Raw genomic sequence first — 18598 nt, 5'->3', positions numbered from 1 at the left:
CCAACAACGACAATAATTGGTATAATGAACAGACAACGATAGGGTGACGAATGGAAGCGATGTCATTTACTGTGAGGGTTTTGAATGACTTAGGATTTGAGACCGGTAAAACAGATTTAAGTTCTTTTTTTTTTTTTTTTTTTTACTTTAGAATTTTTCTAGCAAGTTATGGAGGTTTTTTGGGTTAAAAGGACGTAGATAACCACTTTCTAAAAATTCAATGATTTAGGTGTTCAAAAGATAAGGTTAAGAGATTTAATCGTTCAAAATAAAAAAGTTTAACGATTAATTTAATAAAAAAATAGTTTAGAGATTTAATTTTTTTTAGAGTTGCATGCTTCATATATATACTATAAGGGTACTTGCGCAATGCAACGAGATACATCTTGATTTTAATATTTCATTTTATTCTTTATCTCAATCGATGTTATAGTATACTCTTATGTGATTTCGAAAAAAACAATAATGTTTTTATTTTTGAATGAAATATAAATTTGAAAATATCATAAAAATTTGACAAAAATATATCGATATTAGTATTAAGTTAACTATTTAAAATGGACCCAACTTTCACCTGATTCTTATTTTGGGGAACCAACTTTCAAAATTGTCATTTAAGGGTCTCTAGCAAACTTTTTGTTTATTTAAAGGCCTGGTTGACCTGTTGACCTGTTAATGCTGACATCATCCAAATATTTTGTCAATTAAGATATTCTATGTCATATTAATTTTTTATTTTAAAATTAATATTCCATGTCATATTAATTTTTTATTTTAAAACTAATATTCCATGTCATATTTAAAATTGCAAAATAATTATAGGAAAATAACTAAAATTCGGTTTGTCAAAAATAATACTTTCCATCTTCGAAATTAGTAGATGACTATCATGGTTTACAAAGAGATTCAGATTTGATCCCTTTCTTTAATGGTCATAAAAAATTCTATCAAATGGATGCATTTTCGTAATTTTATAGATTTTTTTATTGGAAAAAAGACAATAAAATGACGAAAATACTTCTCATTGAAGGAAATTCTTTAACGGTCTATGAAAAGAGGGACTAAATCTAGCCATTTTTGTAAACTGTGATACTCATTTTATAATTTTAAAACTATAGGGACTAAAAATGTAACTTTTTCTAGTCAATCTTTCTTGGGACGTACGTCACACGTGAAGTTGGACATTAAAATATTTACAGAAAATAATAACATTGGACTTTTTTTTATCGAACTTTAAATAGAAATAAATAAAATACAAACTGTAGGAAAAAATAATGTATTTTAATTTGATTTTTATTTTAGGTGATGTATTTTCAAAACTTATATTTTGATGTTAAAAAATATAAAATTTTAAACATTTAAATACCCGAATAACTGGTTAAAGACTAATTTTAGATTAAAAAATTTCATATCACTAACAATGTCATCAAACAATACTGAGTTGAATACCACAACACTCACTACATCATCATGATATTATAAATTAAACCTGTACAATAATTATTTAATAATTAAAATAGAAAACATCAGAAAAAGCTCAGTAAAATTTCTTATTTTGAATAGTTAAGTTCATGAACTTTTTTTAATAAATAAAACATTAAATTTTCTCATTTTGAATGATTAAATTTCTGAACATTTTTTTGAATAAACAAACTATCAAAGTTTTAGAAATTGGTAAATTACATCTTTTTAACCCCAAAAGCTGTCTATACCCACCTTGAAAGATTTCAAAATAGAAAAAAACTAATCAGTTTTACAGTTCCGAAACCCTACATCATTCATAATAGTTATCATTTTTACTGCCAGTAAAGCCATTGTTGATGCCGGTAATCGTCCTCCAGCAATGCCAATTCATGAAACCCTTGACAACAAAGCCAATATCCTTCCGGAGATTTTAAAGCACAATTTACTGTCCAGGATTTTCCGACCACCGTCCAATTCGACTTTGACAATACTGCCTATCAGTTTTAAAGCAACAGTGAGTGTTACAGTTCCAATCTTTCATATTAAAGAATATATTTTTAAAATACTAGAAGGGTACTCGTACAATGCAGCTAGATACATCTCGATTTTAATGTTTTATTTTATTATTTATCTTTGTTGATGTTGTAATACGATTTTATATTTTTTAAGAAAACAATAATAATTTTATTTTTGAATAGAATATAAATTTGAAGATATCATAAAAATTAAAAAAAATATATACAATGTTAACATCAAACAACTATTTAAAAGTTCTATTTTTTTATATAATTTWKTAWATTTATTTATTTTTATTATAATTTAATTTAAGTTTAATAATTTTTTTGGTTTAATAATATAACATTTTATAAAGATAATAATTAAGTAATAGAACTCAATGTTATCCTAATTATATTTTAGATTTTTATATTTAAAATAAGATATTTATCTTGTATTTGATTATGTTTAATAGTAGTTAGTTATACGAATTCAAATATGAAGATTTAACAAGTGTACTTACGCACAATCTACTTGTAATATTGAGTTTTAAGTAACATGTATTAATAAACAATACTTTATACATAAAAAATGTTTTTAAGAGTTTTTGTCAAATACTTTATAATATATTATATAATATATTAATAAAATGACATATTTCCTTTTCTTTCCCTTCTCTTTTAAAATATAAAAAATTATTTTTATAAATAAAAATATTATTTTCTTTTATCTTTTTTCCCTCCGATTCTTTTTCTTTTTCTTCAAGCAAGAGAACACAGCGTAAAAATATATCACCTGTTTATCTAATGAAATTCTCCATGGCAGAACTCATCCGCCAAACCCTATATATAAACATCACATACAAAATTCATCTGCCAAACCACAAATCAACCAACATCGATTGAGTGGAGGGTTTTTCCGATGAGTTTTATCGTCGGAAGATTAGCGGCCGGTAAAGAAGGTGCTTACTTCCTACAAGAATCCAAGCACGCCGTCGGTCGTCTCGTTGAAAAAACCAATAAACCCACCGTTGCTGCCGGTAATCGTCCTCCGGCAACGCCAATTCGTGAAACTCTTGACAACGAAGCCGATATCCTTCCGGAGATTTTAAAGCACAATTTACCGTCCAGGATTTTCCGACCACCGTCCGATTCGACTCTGACAACTGGATCGAAGTGGCTTCTCCACCCTGCTGATGACAGCAATGGCGCCTCTTTTGTATCTCGCGATGCTATAAACCCTCTTAGGGCTTACGTCTCCCTTCCCCAAGTCACTTTTGGACCCAAAAGGTACTTAACAATATTCTTACTTCATTAATTTTATATATAATTTGAACAATCATTGGACCCAAAATCGGGTTTATTTGAGCTAAAAAGGTTGATTAATACCACCGAGGAATCATATGTTAGGAGGCATTTCATAGCAGCTTAATGAGCTTAATAGCACTATAAATGAATGTTTGGTGGCTTAATTTATAGAAAGTGGCTTACACAGGCTGTTTGGCAATTGCTTAATGATTTGGTGCATAATGATTAACTAGTCAGAATGATTAAAAGGCTAGGCTCTCATGATGTAGTGTAAAAATGAGCTTAATAGCACTATAAATGAATGTTTGGTGGCTTAATTTATAGAAAGTGGCTTACACAGGCTCTTTGGCAATTGCTTAATGATTTGGTGCATAATGATTAAAAGGCTAGGCTCTCATGATGTAGTGTAAAATGAAATATAATTGTTTGGTAATTGTGTATAATGAAATTAGGGCTCTTAATGGTTAAGGGAGATCCATGATACAAAATCATTCAGAGGGTTTTAGAACCATTAAGAGGCAGACTTTTATTTGCCAAACAAGATTCATCTCTTAACGATTCAGAGGTTGCCTTTTAATGGAACTATTAAGAAGTAAACAAACAACCCGTTAAGTCTCTAGATGGCTTTTTACTGCCCCTATGAAAAAATCCTTTAAACAAAAACCTTTGCCAATTCATAGAGACAGATTAATCCAAGTAGATAACTTTATACATACAAAACTGAATGAAAAACCAACCAAACAGCCCTTAGACTCATTGTCTGGGGATAGCGGAGCGGTTAAGCCTGTCTCCAACAGTATTCGAGCTTGAACCTATTGTGTATATCAGCAAAGCCGCTCAATCTCTTCGTCAACCGAGCTACATGGCCGAGGGTCTAAAATGGGCTTTATTATTAAGAATGATCCATTTTGGTTGGAGGGCAATTTCAACCAATTTACAGGAAATTGAAACTTAAATCGGATTAGTTTGAGTTTTATATATATTTATGATTAACCTGGATATCCAACCTGCTATGCGAGTCGACTAATCCCAGGACGACCACCTGCTTTGCAGATAGCCCGGAGTTACCGCATTTGAACCTCCATGGCCACAAGGGGATTTTTATTTCTCCTTAGATTTGAACCTGAGACCTCCTGGTACTTTTGATCTTTGGAGCCAAGCTCAAACCAATCAGACACCACCCTTGAGTTATATTTTATTGATAACGTGTCACACGACCATTAAAATTTTATAAATTCTCTTGGTAGTTTTAAACCAAACTGACTCTGGTATATCCCACTCAATAGTAGAATCTGAGGTTTAATCGTACCTGCAGATGGCAATTTCCTAATGCAGAGAATTCTTTTGCTGCGTCAACTGCGAATGAACTACGTAATGACAAATACACCCCGATGAATTCTGAGAGGTTGAAGGCTGCAGCTGTTGGATTATCGCAAAGTAAGTTTCTCTCAAGTTTTTTTTTTTATAACTTGTTTGCCTTTTAGCACCAAAATTGTCTATTTGTAGGCCTGTTTGTTAGGAACTTGAGAGCTTAATGGGACTTACAACTTATTTGGTCAACTATACATGACTGTTTGATAGTGGTTTAATGATATAGAAAGTGGATTATTCAGTAAGTTTCTAGGGAGAGCTTTATGCAGAAAGCCAAGTTTTTTGCAAACCGGCCCATTCCAATTAAGAAACACGTTCCTTCCATCTATGAAAAAACCCTCCCAATCAGAAACCTTCCCAATCTATGAAGACAGATTAATCCATACGGACAGCTTTACCCATACATGACTTAATGGAAAACCAACCAAATAGCTCCGTATTTCTTTTTGTTAATTCTGGGTGTCCGGGTCACCCTCTCCAGATCCCACTTATTATTTAATGAGCTTAATGGTACGAGTAGCTTATTCGCTCAGCCATACAGGAGTGTTTCTTTACGGCTTAATCGTTAAGCCAAAATGGCTATATGGAATAAGCCAGGACCCCTCACTTGTCCCTATCAAGCGACCTCAAAAAAATTAACACCAAAAATGCCCTAGAAATAATCCAAACCTCTTTGTCTCTATCAAACAACATTACATTTTTACCTGATAGAGAAATTTATCCAGACGGTCAACTTAATTCATACGTTTGGTTTAGTATACGCCTATATGGAGGTTTACATGCTCGTTTTTCTTTTATTTGTTACTAGTTGCAAAAGCATTTGCTGCTGCCACTGCTATCGTCTTTGGTGGAGCCACATTGACGATTGGACTTGCAGTCTCACGGCTCGAGCTACATACCGTAAGTAAACCTCATGTAATTCCTTCAATTTTCTTGGATTCATCGTGGGTTTTTTGTCAAGATTGCATTGTTGACGTTGTCGAAGTGTTTTGTAGACCAATGATATTCGAACCAAAGGAAAAGATATCGTTCAGCCAAAATTTGAATCGATCAAGGAGCACATGGCCCCTCTACGAACTTGGGTATGTTATAAAATCAAATAGTTTTGATATAAAACGTGCGCGATCTAACGTTGTACACTTCAGGCCGAAGGTGTATCAAAGAAATGGCATATGGAGAAGGATGAAGACATTAAAGAGAAGCCTATGATTAAAGAGCTTTCAAGAATGTTGGGTGCCAAGAGATCATCCTGATTGATAAGTTAACACTCACTAAAACTTCTTAAAATAGTTTTACATGGTGTTATATATATATATATATATGTATATATATATGTATATATATTTATATGTATATATATGTATGTCAAGTTCAAACGAGAAGATGGTCAATCTTTAAGAAGGTAAAAAGTTCCAAGATCATACATGATTACATGTGATACGAGTACGTAATCATATATGATTAAACACATGTTGCATTGACCGGCATACAGCGGGCGATCAAAAGGTCGTGTTCACCAAGCTACTTGCGTCCCTCTTGGACGTGCTTGCATCACGTGATCATGTACGATATCGGAACTTCTTGCCTTCTCTTAAATTGATCAACTTCTCACATGATCCTTCCCTCTACATATATAGGGTTTCAGTGAGGATGAAAGTTATGGTGAGAAGGGTAAGAAGAGATCTCCACCTTTGGATTAATCGTAATTGAAGATCAACACTAATGCGGTGCATCGAGATGCACCAGATCAATTCCCATGTCAAGCGCAATTCATGGGGTGGGGTGAGATTAAAACTGATCGAGGGTCTAGATCCCTTCTTACTCTTCTTACTTTAACTCCTATTCTCACATGATCTTTCGTGTGTTTCTCTGTCTATCTATCTATCTATTATAGTTGTTGTATACGAGTAATAATGAATAAGTAATTTAGTCAATTTGTTGTATTACATGTTTTCATTTTACTAGAAAGCAAAAATTGGATGTATTAAACATATATTTTACACTTTTAATACCAGAGATTAGCTGCTAATCCGGATTTCGAGCTAGAAGATAGCTTCAGATAGTATTTTGGCTTCCGATCTTTGATTCTAATGGTTTTTGTCCAACGTACTCTTTGGTCGTGTCTTCACTTTCGAATTTGTAATCTAGACCGGATCCATATTTCCATGCCTCAAGTTGTCTCTTCCATTTGTACTTCGTCTCAGTTGGAAACGTATCGATCATGGGCCTATCAGAATGTTAAAAACGGTTGTGTAATCATCTTGCAATCTAAGAAGATTCATAATGTCTCAAAGTAGTAGTCGTAAAAGATCATACCTTATTAATGGGTCGATGAATATGGAAAGAAACGTATAAGAACCCAACAGTGAGAAATGTCCTAGCCAATCTATTAGCACCGGGAAGCCAACCTGTTGGAAAAAGACCAGGTTTATATATGTTCCTTTGGTACACAAACGAGACTGTATTGGATGGGAGGGGCGATAGGGAGATAGACAGGTGAAAAAATTGTGCAAGGTTTTAGGGTTTTTATTAGACAGGTGATCTGGTAATTTACCAATTTTGTCTTATTTCTGATTGTTGCATCACTTATTTTGGTGGGACAAAAAAAAAATATTTTTGTCCCATTGATTCTTGTGATGTCCCTATCTAATGTCGCACCAAGTGTGGGACAAACAAGTTTTTGTTTTGCATGTCTCATCGTGTCCTGCGTACTAAACACACCATTTACCTGCTTAAATATTGAAGGAAGGATTTGAGGTTTTGTGAGCATAACCAGGCCTAACGTCTTCACGAGAGGTCCAAATTGTATGACATCCTGTATCAGATAAAAGCAAACGAACTCGGTAAATTCCAGAAGTAGGGTTTGGAGAGGGTAAGATGTATGCAACCTTTCCTCTACCCAAGGGTAAAGAGACCGTTTCCGGTACATTTTTGTGTCACCTACAGGGAGTGAGTCAAATTAAAGGTTGTTTATCAAATGCTTATCAGATAAGCGTTTACTAGCAAGCACCACCTTCACTTACCTTATTGGTGAAATTCTTGGCCATCAAAATGAATTTTTGGTAAGAGCCTTTTCTCTTATTAATCGGGTAAGATTCTCGGTCTTTGTCATGCTTACCCAGTAAGGTAAGCTACACCCGTAAGCATTTGGTAAAAAGCCTCTTAAGTTTCACTTTTCTTCCCAACACTTGTGGTAGAGAGCAAAATGTAACAAGTTACCTGAAGAAATGGTCTTAGCACGGGATCCCCTAGCCTCTGAGGAAACACAACGAGCAAATAAGCACGATTCAGAGGCAATATCGTGAGTTAAAAGCTACAAAAGCGGTACCTGCATGCTCTGGAAATTGGCATAGAGAAGCTCGTTGATGAAATCCGGTGAGACCCCGGCTTGTTTTCTTGCAGACATGGCTCTTTGGAATAACCAAGATGCACTCAGGTTTGGCTGAAAAATATATTTCATTCAAGTGAAAACATTAACATCCAAAATTGATCATAATCTAGCCAAAAGGAGATGCTGACCATGTATGGATTCAACAATGACAAATTGTCTGAATCCAGGAGATTTGCACTGATTGCTTCATGTATTCCTGAAATGCCATCAACTTAGATGAAAATTAAAGCCATTATTAATCATAGACCCTACTTCCTAAATCTAAAAGTTATGATACTCCTTCGTCCCGGCAAAGAGTAGGCACTACAACAAAATCGGCCTTTATAGGATGCCAAATGTGTTTTTAAGGGAGTGTCTGGTTAAATATATTAAGCAACAATTAATGAGAACTAAAATAAAAGAATTTGTTTGGTTTTATATAATATAATTGGCTCATTCCCCAGCAACCCCCCCCCCCCCCCCCAAAAACAAGATTGATTTAAAACTTCCTATGTAAAAGTGTTATAATAAGTTGATAGGACATTTTTGGCTGGGTTAACAAGTTTTTTAGGATACCTTTAAAATAAAGCGTCTTATTAGTCTTTTTATATGACATTCTTTGAAAAAGCATCTTATTAAAGCAAATGTCCTATATAAGAGGATGTTCATAGGACATTTCTCAAAAGCGTCGTTAAAAAAAGCTAATTACACTTTATTTTAAAATGTCCTAAAAACTTGTTAAGACAATAGTGTCATATCAAATTATTGTAACACTTTTACATATGACGCACTTGGTCCTATTAAAATTAGTCCCATAAAACAGCTTATTACGGCAATAGAGATATTTGACATTCTCTAAGGTCGATTTTGTTGTAGTGACACTTTGATTTTTAGTAAAAATTGAACTAGTTATCTACTTCAATTACCGTTTGTTAGTCTTCCGAGGTGCCTGGTCAAGCTCCCGAAACCACCAAAGGAAACTGGAGATTGTATGCCACTGGCATCACCGAACTGCAGAGAGTAATAGTGTAATGGGAATTCGATACTTGATCTGAATTTGCATTGGACAAGCTTTAAAAGAGTTTAGTATTACACCTGTAGAACACGATTGAAAGCTGCTGGCAACGGACTGCAGATTCACCTCTCCAAAACGAAGAAAAACTAGTCAGTCGGTCAGATTTTCAGATCGATGTATATGTCTGAATGCCATAAAAGATGAATACGAAGATCTAAATCAATAATAAGTTAAGATACTATCATACTATCGGTCCTTGCTTAGAGACAAGCCCTGGAACGAAATTTAAGATTTGAATCATGGAAAACAATTTGTGGATACGTGATGGGAAGACTGTGTTTAAAGAGTTCTCTCGAGACTTGCTGAACTTTCGCTCATGGGTACTGAAAAAAAAAAAAATTCTAGCTTATCGCCGCTATGGAGAACTAAGAAAAGCTTTTACCGACTATAATTTTTACCTGTCACGATACGTAGGGAAAATGCCGTATATAACTCTTAGGATCTCTAACTCATCCAAAGTGACTTCCTGCGTAAAGTGCAAAATCTTGCCATCAATATATATTACGATGAAAACACGAGGCGTCTGTTTTTTTCCTCTAATAAAGGATCTCTAAAACATCAATAAACCAATCCAAACAAACCCAATGAGACCCATACAAAATAGAGTCTGGGAAGGGTAAGATGTATCTGTTAGAAACATCTGGTTTTAAAAGTTGGACGATAGTCTGAAATAGAGGAAAGAGAAACGACACTAGAATTGAGGCAGAAAATCTCTAAAACATGCATGCAACATGAATTTTTCCTGTATGGACTATGGAGAAACAGAGAAAGTTCCAGTAGATTACCTGATACTTAGGCATCAGATCCCAGTAATCCTCTAGCAATTCTTCCAGTTTTGGGCTACTAGGTTGTGGTTCAACATAAGTGAACATGTATGTAGTTCGATCCAACGGTCCAGAACCAGCAGGAAATGCCTGTTGGTTTAGTAAAACGATAAGCTTGGAAATCTCAAAAGCATCGGCCACAATGACATTCTCAAACAAAACCAAACCAAACTGAAAGGTGCGGTCTAGGGACATAATTACCTCCCAAAAGTATTGTGCTTCTGAGTTGCCAACCGGCTTCGCTTCAGCACTACTGAATATGACATCACTGCTGGAATTTTCCTTGAAACCACAACAACAAGAACCAACGACAAGGCAAATGCCATCGGGCTTCTTGCCTCCTCTAATCTGTGGTATATTATGCTAAAATCAGCTTACAGCTCGATTATAATCAGACTACCTTATTGTATAAAAGTCTTGATGTTGTAACCTGTTTGAGAACAGGCGAAAAATTCCCCATTGCATCTATTATGAGACAAGCTGACAAGATCTTTCCCTCTGTTAGTTGCAGTACCTTCAAAATGGAGTTTTAAGTACACTTTTGGCAGTCATTGTTATATATTCATGTCAGTTGCTTAGCATGTTGAACAGCAATTAGGCAAACTGAGGGCCTGTTTGAAATCAGGGACTTGCAACTTATTCCGTCAGCTATATATGACTTTTGGTAGTGGCTTAATGATATAGAAATTGGCTGAATAAGCTTCTAGGAGGGAGCTTTATACATAATGTCAAGTTTTTTTTTCAAACCCGTCCATTCCAATTAAAAAACATGCTCCTTACATCTATGAAAAAACCTCCTGAACAAAAACCTTCTTGATCTATACAAACAGATTAATCATATGGACGGCTTTATCCAGACTGTAATTAACTTTGAGCAAGTAGATAAGGTAGAAACAAGAGCCTATTGTTCAATCTGAACCAACCAATAAAACTATATTTCTATTGGGGATCTTACTGCTATATCCTGATAAACGTCTATGCTAGATACGCTGCAACCCTCAAAGATCGTCCCTCCAAGCGAATTGAATCGCTCTCTCATAATATCTATAAGCTTGGCAGGCCTACAAAATAACAATAAACCACCAAATTGTGAATGACGCAGAGCCTGAATTATCCAAGACAATATTAAGGGTGCGTTTGGTATGCGGACCGGATTGGAATGACATGATTGGAAGGTTTTTTGGGGTTCTAATTTGAATAGATAATTTAGTAATTTACCAATCTTGTCCCATATTCTTGATGTGTGTTCCACCTATTTTGGTGGGACAAAAAAATGCATTTTTATGTCACTCAAGTCCAGTCTTCTCCTAATATCGTGTCAAACATGAGACAAGAAGTTATTGTACTGGCATGTCTTGTCCAGTCCTGCGTATCAAACACACCCACGGAACCTTAGAAAAATCTATAGGAGAACTTACGAAACACCAAGGTTAAGAATGTTTTCAACCCATATCTCTCCCTTCCTCTCAAATCCACATCTGTTCTGCAAATCAGAAATTAAGGACTTCTTGAGTTCAAATAAACCAAGCATTATTCATAGTTTGCTGAAGGTTAAGTTGGATCTTCTTTACAGGATTAAACACTGAAGTTGTTGTCAGCTCAATTTCATCTTCTGTTAAGATGCCAACTTCAACAAGTTCCAAGAGCTCTTTCCTTGATATATTCCACTCTTGTTCTCTCTGATGTTAAATCAACTCAAATGTCAAAAAGATTGATTCACATAACCACTGATCACAACAAGCCACAGATCATAAAGAAAAATTGCACACCAGAATGTATATACCCCTTTCAGTTGGTTCCTTTCCACAATTCCTACTCGAAGGCCTTTCAAACTTAAGGCCGTGGCAACGAAGATCCCTAAAGTACCCCCACAAACCAACACATCAAATTTATCCACTTCTTTCTCCGCAATATCAGATTCGCTAAACAAACCAGGGGTATTTGAGACAACTTGTTTGGGTTCTTGAACAACTGCAGTTCACATAGATTTCCTCATTTCCATATAAACCATAACCATGTTCCAATTTGACTTGCAATAGAAAAACATGATCCAAAATTGTAGAAAAACATAGAAATTAACCTCTCTGATCAGAACAAATACTAGACCACAAATTATCCAATCTCTTCAAAGCATCATATGAGTATGCCCCTCCAGCTCCACCAACTTCCCCACCTACTGAAATGCTCTCCATTATCCTCTACGTTCCCCAGAAAGAAAAGCAAAAAAAAAAAAAAACAGTTTTAGTCCCATGAACCAGATAAACAAAAAATCAAACACCTTCTGTGCATATATACAAACATGATTATGGATGCACAGACACATTCACGTAAACACTATTTCTATATAAAAAATCAAGAAATGAGTACCTGAGTTCTTGAAGAGATTGCTTTGGCTTGCAAAGACAGCTTCTTTGATCTTTGAATATTGTAAACAGATGGGTGTTGAGAGAAGCCATTGAATTTCGATGGGTGGGTTTGAAGCTGAACTTGAATCACAACCATCGTTCACGAACACTTTCAGCTACAGAGAGAATAATTCAAAATCCGACCTTATTGTAGTGACATTGGTTAGGGTTTGATCAATTGGATGTGCGTACGAGTATGGTACACGTTAAAGCAAGCAAAACCTTTGAACATCTTCCGAGTACGATCGGATAAACCTTGTTCAAACCATTCAAGCAGCACTGGCCAATTATGAAAAGTGTCTAATTACAGTTTTCGTCCCTCAAGTTTCAATCTGAATCTTAATTTGCCCTATACTTATATTTATTTTAAATAATACCTCAAAGTGGTTTTTACTTTTCAATTTGCATCCTCGTGAAAGAAGGGTTCTTAACGATTTGAGTTTTTAATGAGTTACTCGAGCTCGAGTAAAAATCTAACCCAGAATAAAGTTAGGTCAACTTAACGAGCCAAATTTTATATACTTATGTTTGACTCTGCTAGTTCCAAAACTCGATTAAAATTTTCAAGTCGGGTTCAGCTGAACCATCTAAGCGTGCACTTTTTCGAGTTAAAATTCGTGCTCGAGTACTATTTTAAACAAGTAATTGGAGCTTGAGTCGAGCTCAAACAAGATACTACTAAGAGTTGTTCATGGACGGGAGGACCCGTTAGACTCGGCCCATCTGGCTCACTAGAAAAACGGGCTTGGACAACCATTATCAAGAAAATGGACGGACACGGGTTTGTTCGTTAAAATTAACGGAAGGACATGAACAATGTAAGAATAAATATGGACAGGTCCGCGTAGCCCGTTTATATTTTATAATTAATATTTTTTTACCATTACTTAAAATTATAATAGTATATCTTAAAACTAAATTATTTAAGTTATAGAATGAGACTTTTTGGTTATATTTTGGAACCTAAAAGGCTAAACTAGTAAGCTTCATTGGAATTTGGAAGTATGATCCAATTTAAAAATTTTGTTTCGAAATTTCATAATCCAAGTTTTCAATTTTACTGACATATTTAATAATTATTATTTTATTTTATTTTATTTTCTAATTGATTCTAAATTGCTAACAAAGAACATAACTCAGATCTCTCATAATACTACATATTTTTCTTTTCTCTTTTGCTCATTCTCTCTCTCTCTCTCCCTCATCTTCAACATACAAGAATCCTTGGAAGAGTTACACTTTTTACGTCCGTTAGCCCGTAGGTAAGACCGACTCGTTTATAGGACGGACAATAACAAGTTATCAAGTCCGAAAGTTTACAATATTAGGCCTGTTGGACAAAAAACAAGTTAGGCCGGACCCAGACCCAGACCCAACCTAGGCCCGCAAATGATCACCTCTGATACTAATCTACTCGTTAATACCACTAGACATATTGAGGACGGGCCAATGTGAATAAGTATTTTTAAAATTGCAGCATCTTAATGGACCTCCAGACATTTTCGACCTTTGAAGCCCAAGCTCAAACCAACTAGACACCACCGTTGTGGTTAAAAAAAAGACTTTGAATTTGGAGTTTGAGATGGGAAAATTGTAGAAAAGAGGAACCAACTTTGCCTAGTTCATAATTTTGAGAATCATGAATCGAAACGTTCGGTTTGTGATATATGATGTGACATATCAAACTTCTTCTGATAAACCAGTTATATCTGCATTGTTCATGTTTGCTGATCATGATCTTGCAGTGCATGTAATTGAGATTATGCATAACATGGAGGAGACTCCCTCCTTTCTTGAAGACATTTATATGCTCTCGTTTTCTAAGCTATCGTAGTAGTTCGTAATTATCTGAACCACAAGGGTGGTGCCTGATTGGTTTGAGCTTGGCTCCAAAGGTCAAAAGTACCATGAGGTTCAGGTTCAAATCCAAGGAGGAATACAAATCTCCTTGTGGCCACGGAGGTTCAAATGTGGTGACTCCAGGCTATCTGCAAAGTAGGTGGTCGACCTGGGATTAGTCGGCTCACATAACGGGTTGGATATCCAGGTTAATAAAAAAAAAAAAGAATGATCTGTTCATGATACCTTTGGCAGATACTGTTATGATATCAATATATCATCATCTGCTACTTCATCTGCTTGTGTGGCATATATTTAGATGCTACAAAGGTACAAATCTCAAAATTCTGTTAGATAGGAACAGATTTGGTATATACTGATAACTCTCGGATAAAGTATTAGAACGGAAAGATCCATTAGATAACGAACTATTGGTTCTAGAGGTTGGTTCCTGTGTAATACGTTGTGTATTCTAATGAAGGTTATCACATTCAGATATCTTTTCATGGTTGATGTTGGCTTAATGGTACACGGGTTACCAAGTCTCCTAGAGTAGGTTAACGGTTCGAACCTCACCAAAGGTGAGAAGTATGTTTGAATATCTGTCGTCTATGAATGCTAAATACTTCAAAAAGGGCTACATTTTTAACAAATTCTCTTATGGAGCATTCAATTGTCTTGAATGGACACTTTTTAACACATAAGCAACTTAATCTTGGGTGACTAATAGTTTTCTTTTTGAAGTATATACGGCAAATGCAACAAATAAACTCACACACTCTCCACACTTTGGTGACCTCCTAGGAGGCCAAAGACTCACATACCGCTAAGCCAAAAGCCCTTTTGTTTTGTGACTTAATAGTTGGCTTGAATTTCTGCATAAGTTGACACAATGGACTTACAAGTAGTTATTTGACAGGAACATACCATGAACTGCGAAGAGAATCCATTCATATGCTACATACATCTATTTCAAACTGCTGTATGATAATTTGAACATCAAATCTCACCATGATACATGTGTACTGGGCTTCTTCCTTTTGTGATAAACCTTACATCTTTCTTGCAGCCATTAAGCAGGTCCATTAAGATGCTGCAATTTATACTGGTGTCTGGATGATAGAATCAGAAAAATCAAAAAGTTCAGCACTCCCATAACTGCAAGCAGCCAGTAGAAGTTGTTCAACTTGCTTTGATCCAAATCGTTTTTGAGCCAGCTCTCATGCGTTACTACGTCGATTAACGACACTAACAAACTACTCACGTAATAGCCCATAGCTAAAGTAGTCAAGAACAGTCCTGTGCTCATGGATTTCATCCTCTCGGGTGCTTCCGTGATGAAAAACTCAAGCTGGCCAACGTAAGCGAAAGCTTCACCAGCACCAACCAAGAAAAACTGAGGAACAAGCCAAAAAGCACTCATCTTGGTTCCTCCATTAAGCTGCATTTCTTTCCTTCTCTTCTCACAAACAGCAGCAGCCACCATTCCAGCCACTGAGAAAACCAGGCCGATTCCTATTCGTTGAAGACTGTTTAGTCCTTTCGGATTACGGGTGATCCTTCTTGCAACACGAACAACGACCCTTTCGTTAATGGAGGTAAATAAGAGGATGGATACGAAGAGGAAGACGGAGAATGAGCCTGGAGGGACATCGAAGCCACCGAGTTTTCGGTTCATGGTGGTCGCTTGCTCGATGGTGAAAGTGTTCATTTGGGAGTAAACTGTCCAAAAGAGGATGCATGTTGACCATATTGGTATGAGCTTTATGACCATCTTCACTTCTTCAACTTGAGTTACAGTTGAAACTATCCATGGATTGCTTCTGTCTTCATTTAAGACACTCCAATCATCCAGCAGTGCAGCCTTGTCAATGCACCTATACCATAGAAAATTTTATTTATCTCTTAATAGTTTCATTAAGAGGCAACCTCTGAATCGTTAAAAGGTGAATCTTGTTTGGCAAAATAAAAGTCTGCCTCTTAATGGTTCTAAAACCCTTTGAATGATTTTGTATCCTGGATCTCCCTTAACCATTAAGAGCCCTAATTTCATTGTACACAATTATCAAACAATTATATTTCATTTTGCACTATATCATGAGATCCTCTTAATCATTCTGATCACTTAATCATTCTGCACCAAACCATTCAGCAATTGCCAAACAACTAAGTGCAGTTAGTTCCTAGGTAGCTAGTGAAATCAGTTTTTTATGCTCTTAGATTTTTTTTTTTCTGATTAACCTGGATATCCAACCCGCTATGTTAGCCGATTAACGCCATAGCGACCACCTGCTTTGCGGGTGGCTCAGAGTCACCTTATTTGAACCTCCGTGACCACAATGGGATTTTTATTCCTCCTTGGATTTGAACCTAGGATCTTTGGAGCCCAAGCTTAAGTCAATCAGGTACCACCTTTGTGGTTTATGTTATTAGATTTGCTACATGAAGGGGATAAAGTTATCTGCTTTTGGGACTTGGGCTTTATGGTATAGCCAATCTGTTTCTGTTTCTATTTTTGTTGTTTCACTTGTCTGTGGGTAAATGTTAGTGAGGATTGGCCTACGGGTCGTTTACCAAATGCTTATCTGGGTAAGTGTTTATCAAGTCATATTACCTGTGTTTATCAAGTCACATTACCTTAGAGGATGAATATGGTAATGACCAAGAATCTTACCTGGTAAGAGCGAAACAAGGACCAAAAGTTTTACCATATAAGTGTGGACGACGACTCTTACCATGGTTAGTGTTTACCGAGTAAATTGTTGCATACATTGCCGTTTTGCTGAACTAAAATCTTACCCGACAAGTAAATGATTCGATAAGTGTTTGGTAAACGGCCCCTAAGTTTCTCCATGTGTGTCTTGACTACTTCGAATAAGTTCCTTTAGGGTGCGTTTGGTATCCGGACAACTTAGGAAGGATAATTGTTCAACTTTTGGTAAGACAAGACTGAACAAGACCGGTGAAATGACCAATTTAACCTTAACGAGTTGTTTATATTTTGTCTATATTTTGAATAATTTATGTAATTTATTAAATTATAACAAAAAAAAATGTTTTTTTAACAAAATATATCGTTAGAAAGTTTTTGTCTTGATGATTAAAATGACACCAACCTATAAAGTTGGTGTAATTCCAATTTTTATTTTATATCTTTTCTATATTACTTTTTATTATCAATATTTAATAAATTACATAAATTGACCAAAGTATAGAAAACGTATGAAAATAATATTTTGAGGGCAATAAAGTGAAAGTTTAAATAGGATAAAATACAATAAATAAAATTTAAAGAATGGATATAATTTAAAGATGGATGTGTGTTTGATTTTTTAGAAGAAAATTAGGTTTTATGTTAAGGGTATATTGGTAAAATATAAGTTTGTTACATCTTGTTCCATGGGGTGGAACACACATGTTCCACTTTGTTCATGTTTGTTCCACATAAAAATCATGCCAAACATGGAACAGTAATCATTGATTTGTTTTGTTTCGTCCGTACCAAAAGCACCTTAGGTGTGTTTTGTACGCGAGACATGACAATTCAAAAACTAGTTGTCCCAAATTTGGCGCGACATTAGATTGGGACAGTACATGCCCAGACCTGAGTGTGTCCCACCAAAATAGATGGAACAAAAATCTATGAGATAGGACAAGATTGGTAAATTACTAAACTACCCATGTCAAATCATTTCACCCGCCTACCTCACTCTCACCCGTCCAACCCAGTCTTGACGCACCCTTAAACGCATCAAGTGATCGCTATCACTAATACTTATGTTGCTTTGAAAGAAACCGCAACGACCCAATTGCAAGAGCGGAGCTCTACCAACTGAGCTACATCGCCCCCCCCCCCTTTTGCCAATTGGTTGGACCGTAGGTGCGAATATTGGGGGGCGATGAAAGAAATGACGGATTAGTCCTGCTTTTAGAATATATACCTGAATTTCTCTGTGTGTGGGACTTTTGAGGAGTTGTAGCCATTCAAGAAGCTGGGATGATCAGGGTAAGACAATCTCCTGTTCTTCCAAGCCAAAAACACCACTCTCCATATGACAGTTAAAGGGCTCCCATGCGGTTTTTTATACCGATAAACCATCGTAGCCGATAGCAGCAGAACGATCGCGATAATCATAGTCCCGGCCGATATCCCGTACCCCCATTTTCGACCTACATGATCTTGTATGTACACCAACACAGTTACTGTAAAAAGAGATCCAAGGCTGACACAAAAGTAGAACCTGTTGAAAAAGTAAACCATTGCCTTTTCCTCTTTTGGGTTCGACTTGTCGAATTGGTCGGACCCGAATCCTGAAACGTTTGATTTTATGCCACCAGCACCCAGTGCTATGGTGTAAAGGGCTATGTAGAGCATGGCTCGTTGGGTTCGGTTGGCCTCTATGCATTTTGGTCTACCCGAATTGTCACAGGGAGGTGGTGTCATGCCG

The 18598-nt window shown here is 35.8% G+C and overlaps 3 protein-coding genes across 3 annotated transcripts; 1 reads left to right on the top strand and 2 right to left on the bottom strand.

Annotated features, from left to right (window-relative positions):
* The first annotated feature begins 2801 nt into the window (after positions 1-2801).
* On the top strand, positions 2802-5949 carry LOC112516466. Its single transcript, XM_025123522.1, has 5 exons — positions 2802-3248; positions 4582-4703; positions 5446-5537; positions 5633-5719; positions 5783-5949. Exons 1-5 carry the CDS (start codon positions 2881-2883, stop codon positions 5888-5890), a joined length of 777 nt encoding a protein of 258 aa, XP_024979290.1. The 5' UTR covers positions 2802-2880; the 3' UTR covers positions 5891-5949.
* A 37-nt stretch (positions 5950-5986) lies between these two features.
* On the bottom strand, positions 5987-12654 carry LOC112516462. The gene is made up of 18 exons (XM_025123516.1): positions 12274-12654; positions 11987-12104; positions 11690-11877; positions 11478-11585; positions 11325-11389; positions 10862-10967; positions 10337-10420; positions 10108-10254; positions 9868-9996; positions 9481-9548; positions 9103-9136; positions 8934-9018; positions 8157-8224; positions 7966-8079; positions 7857-7892; positions 7366-7452; positions 6954-7045; positions 5987-6864 (listed from the first exon to the last, which is right to left on the bottom strand). The coding sequence occupies exons 1-18, from the start codon at positions 12406-12408 to the stop codon at positions 6693-6695; spliced, it is 1836 nt and encodes a 611-aa protein (XP_024979284.1). The 5' UTR covers positions 12409-12654; the 3' UTR covers positions 5987-6692.
* Positions 12655-15222: 2568 nt separating this feature from the next.
* LOC112516347 (protein NRT1/ PTR FAMILY 6.4-like) lies at positions 15223-18594 on the bottom strand. Its single transcript, XM_025123358.1, has 2 exons — positions 18092-18594; positions 15223-16027 (listed from the first exon to the last, which is right to left on the bottom strand). The coding sequence occupies exons 1-2, from the start codon at positions 18592-18594 to the stop codon at positions 15223-15225; spliced, it is 1308 nt and encodes a 435-aa protein (XP_024979126.1).
* Between the last annotated feature and the right edge of the window lie 4 nt (positions 18595-18598).

Source organism: Cynara cardunculus (assembly GCF_001531365.2).
Source record: "Cynara cardunculus var. scolymus isolate 2C chromosome LG 8, CcrdV1, whole genome shotgun sequence".
NCBI classification, from domain to species: domain Eukaryota; kingdom Viridiplantae; phylum Streptophyta; class Magnoliopsida; order Asterales; family Asteraceae; genus Cynara; species Cynara cardunculus.
The sequence above is the reverse complement of the archived record's forward strand: the minus strand, read 5'-3'. Positions and strand labels throughout refer to the sequence as shown.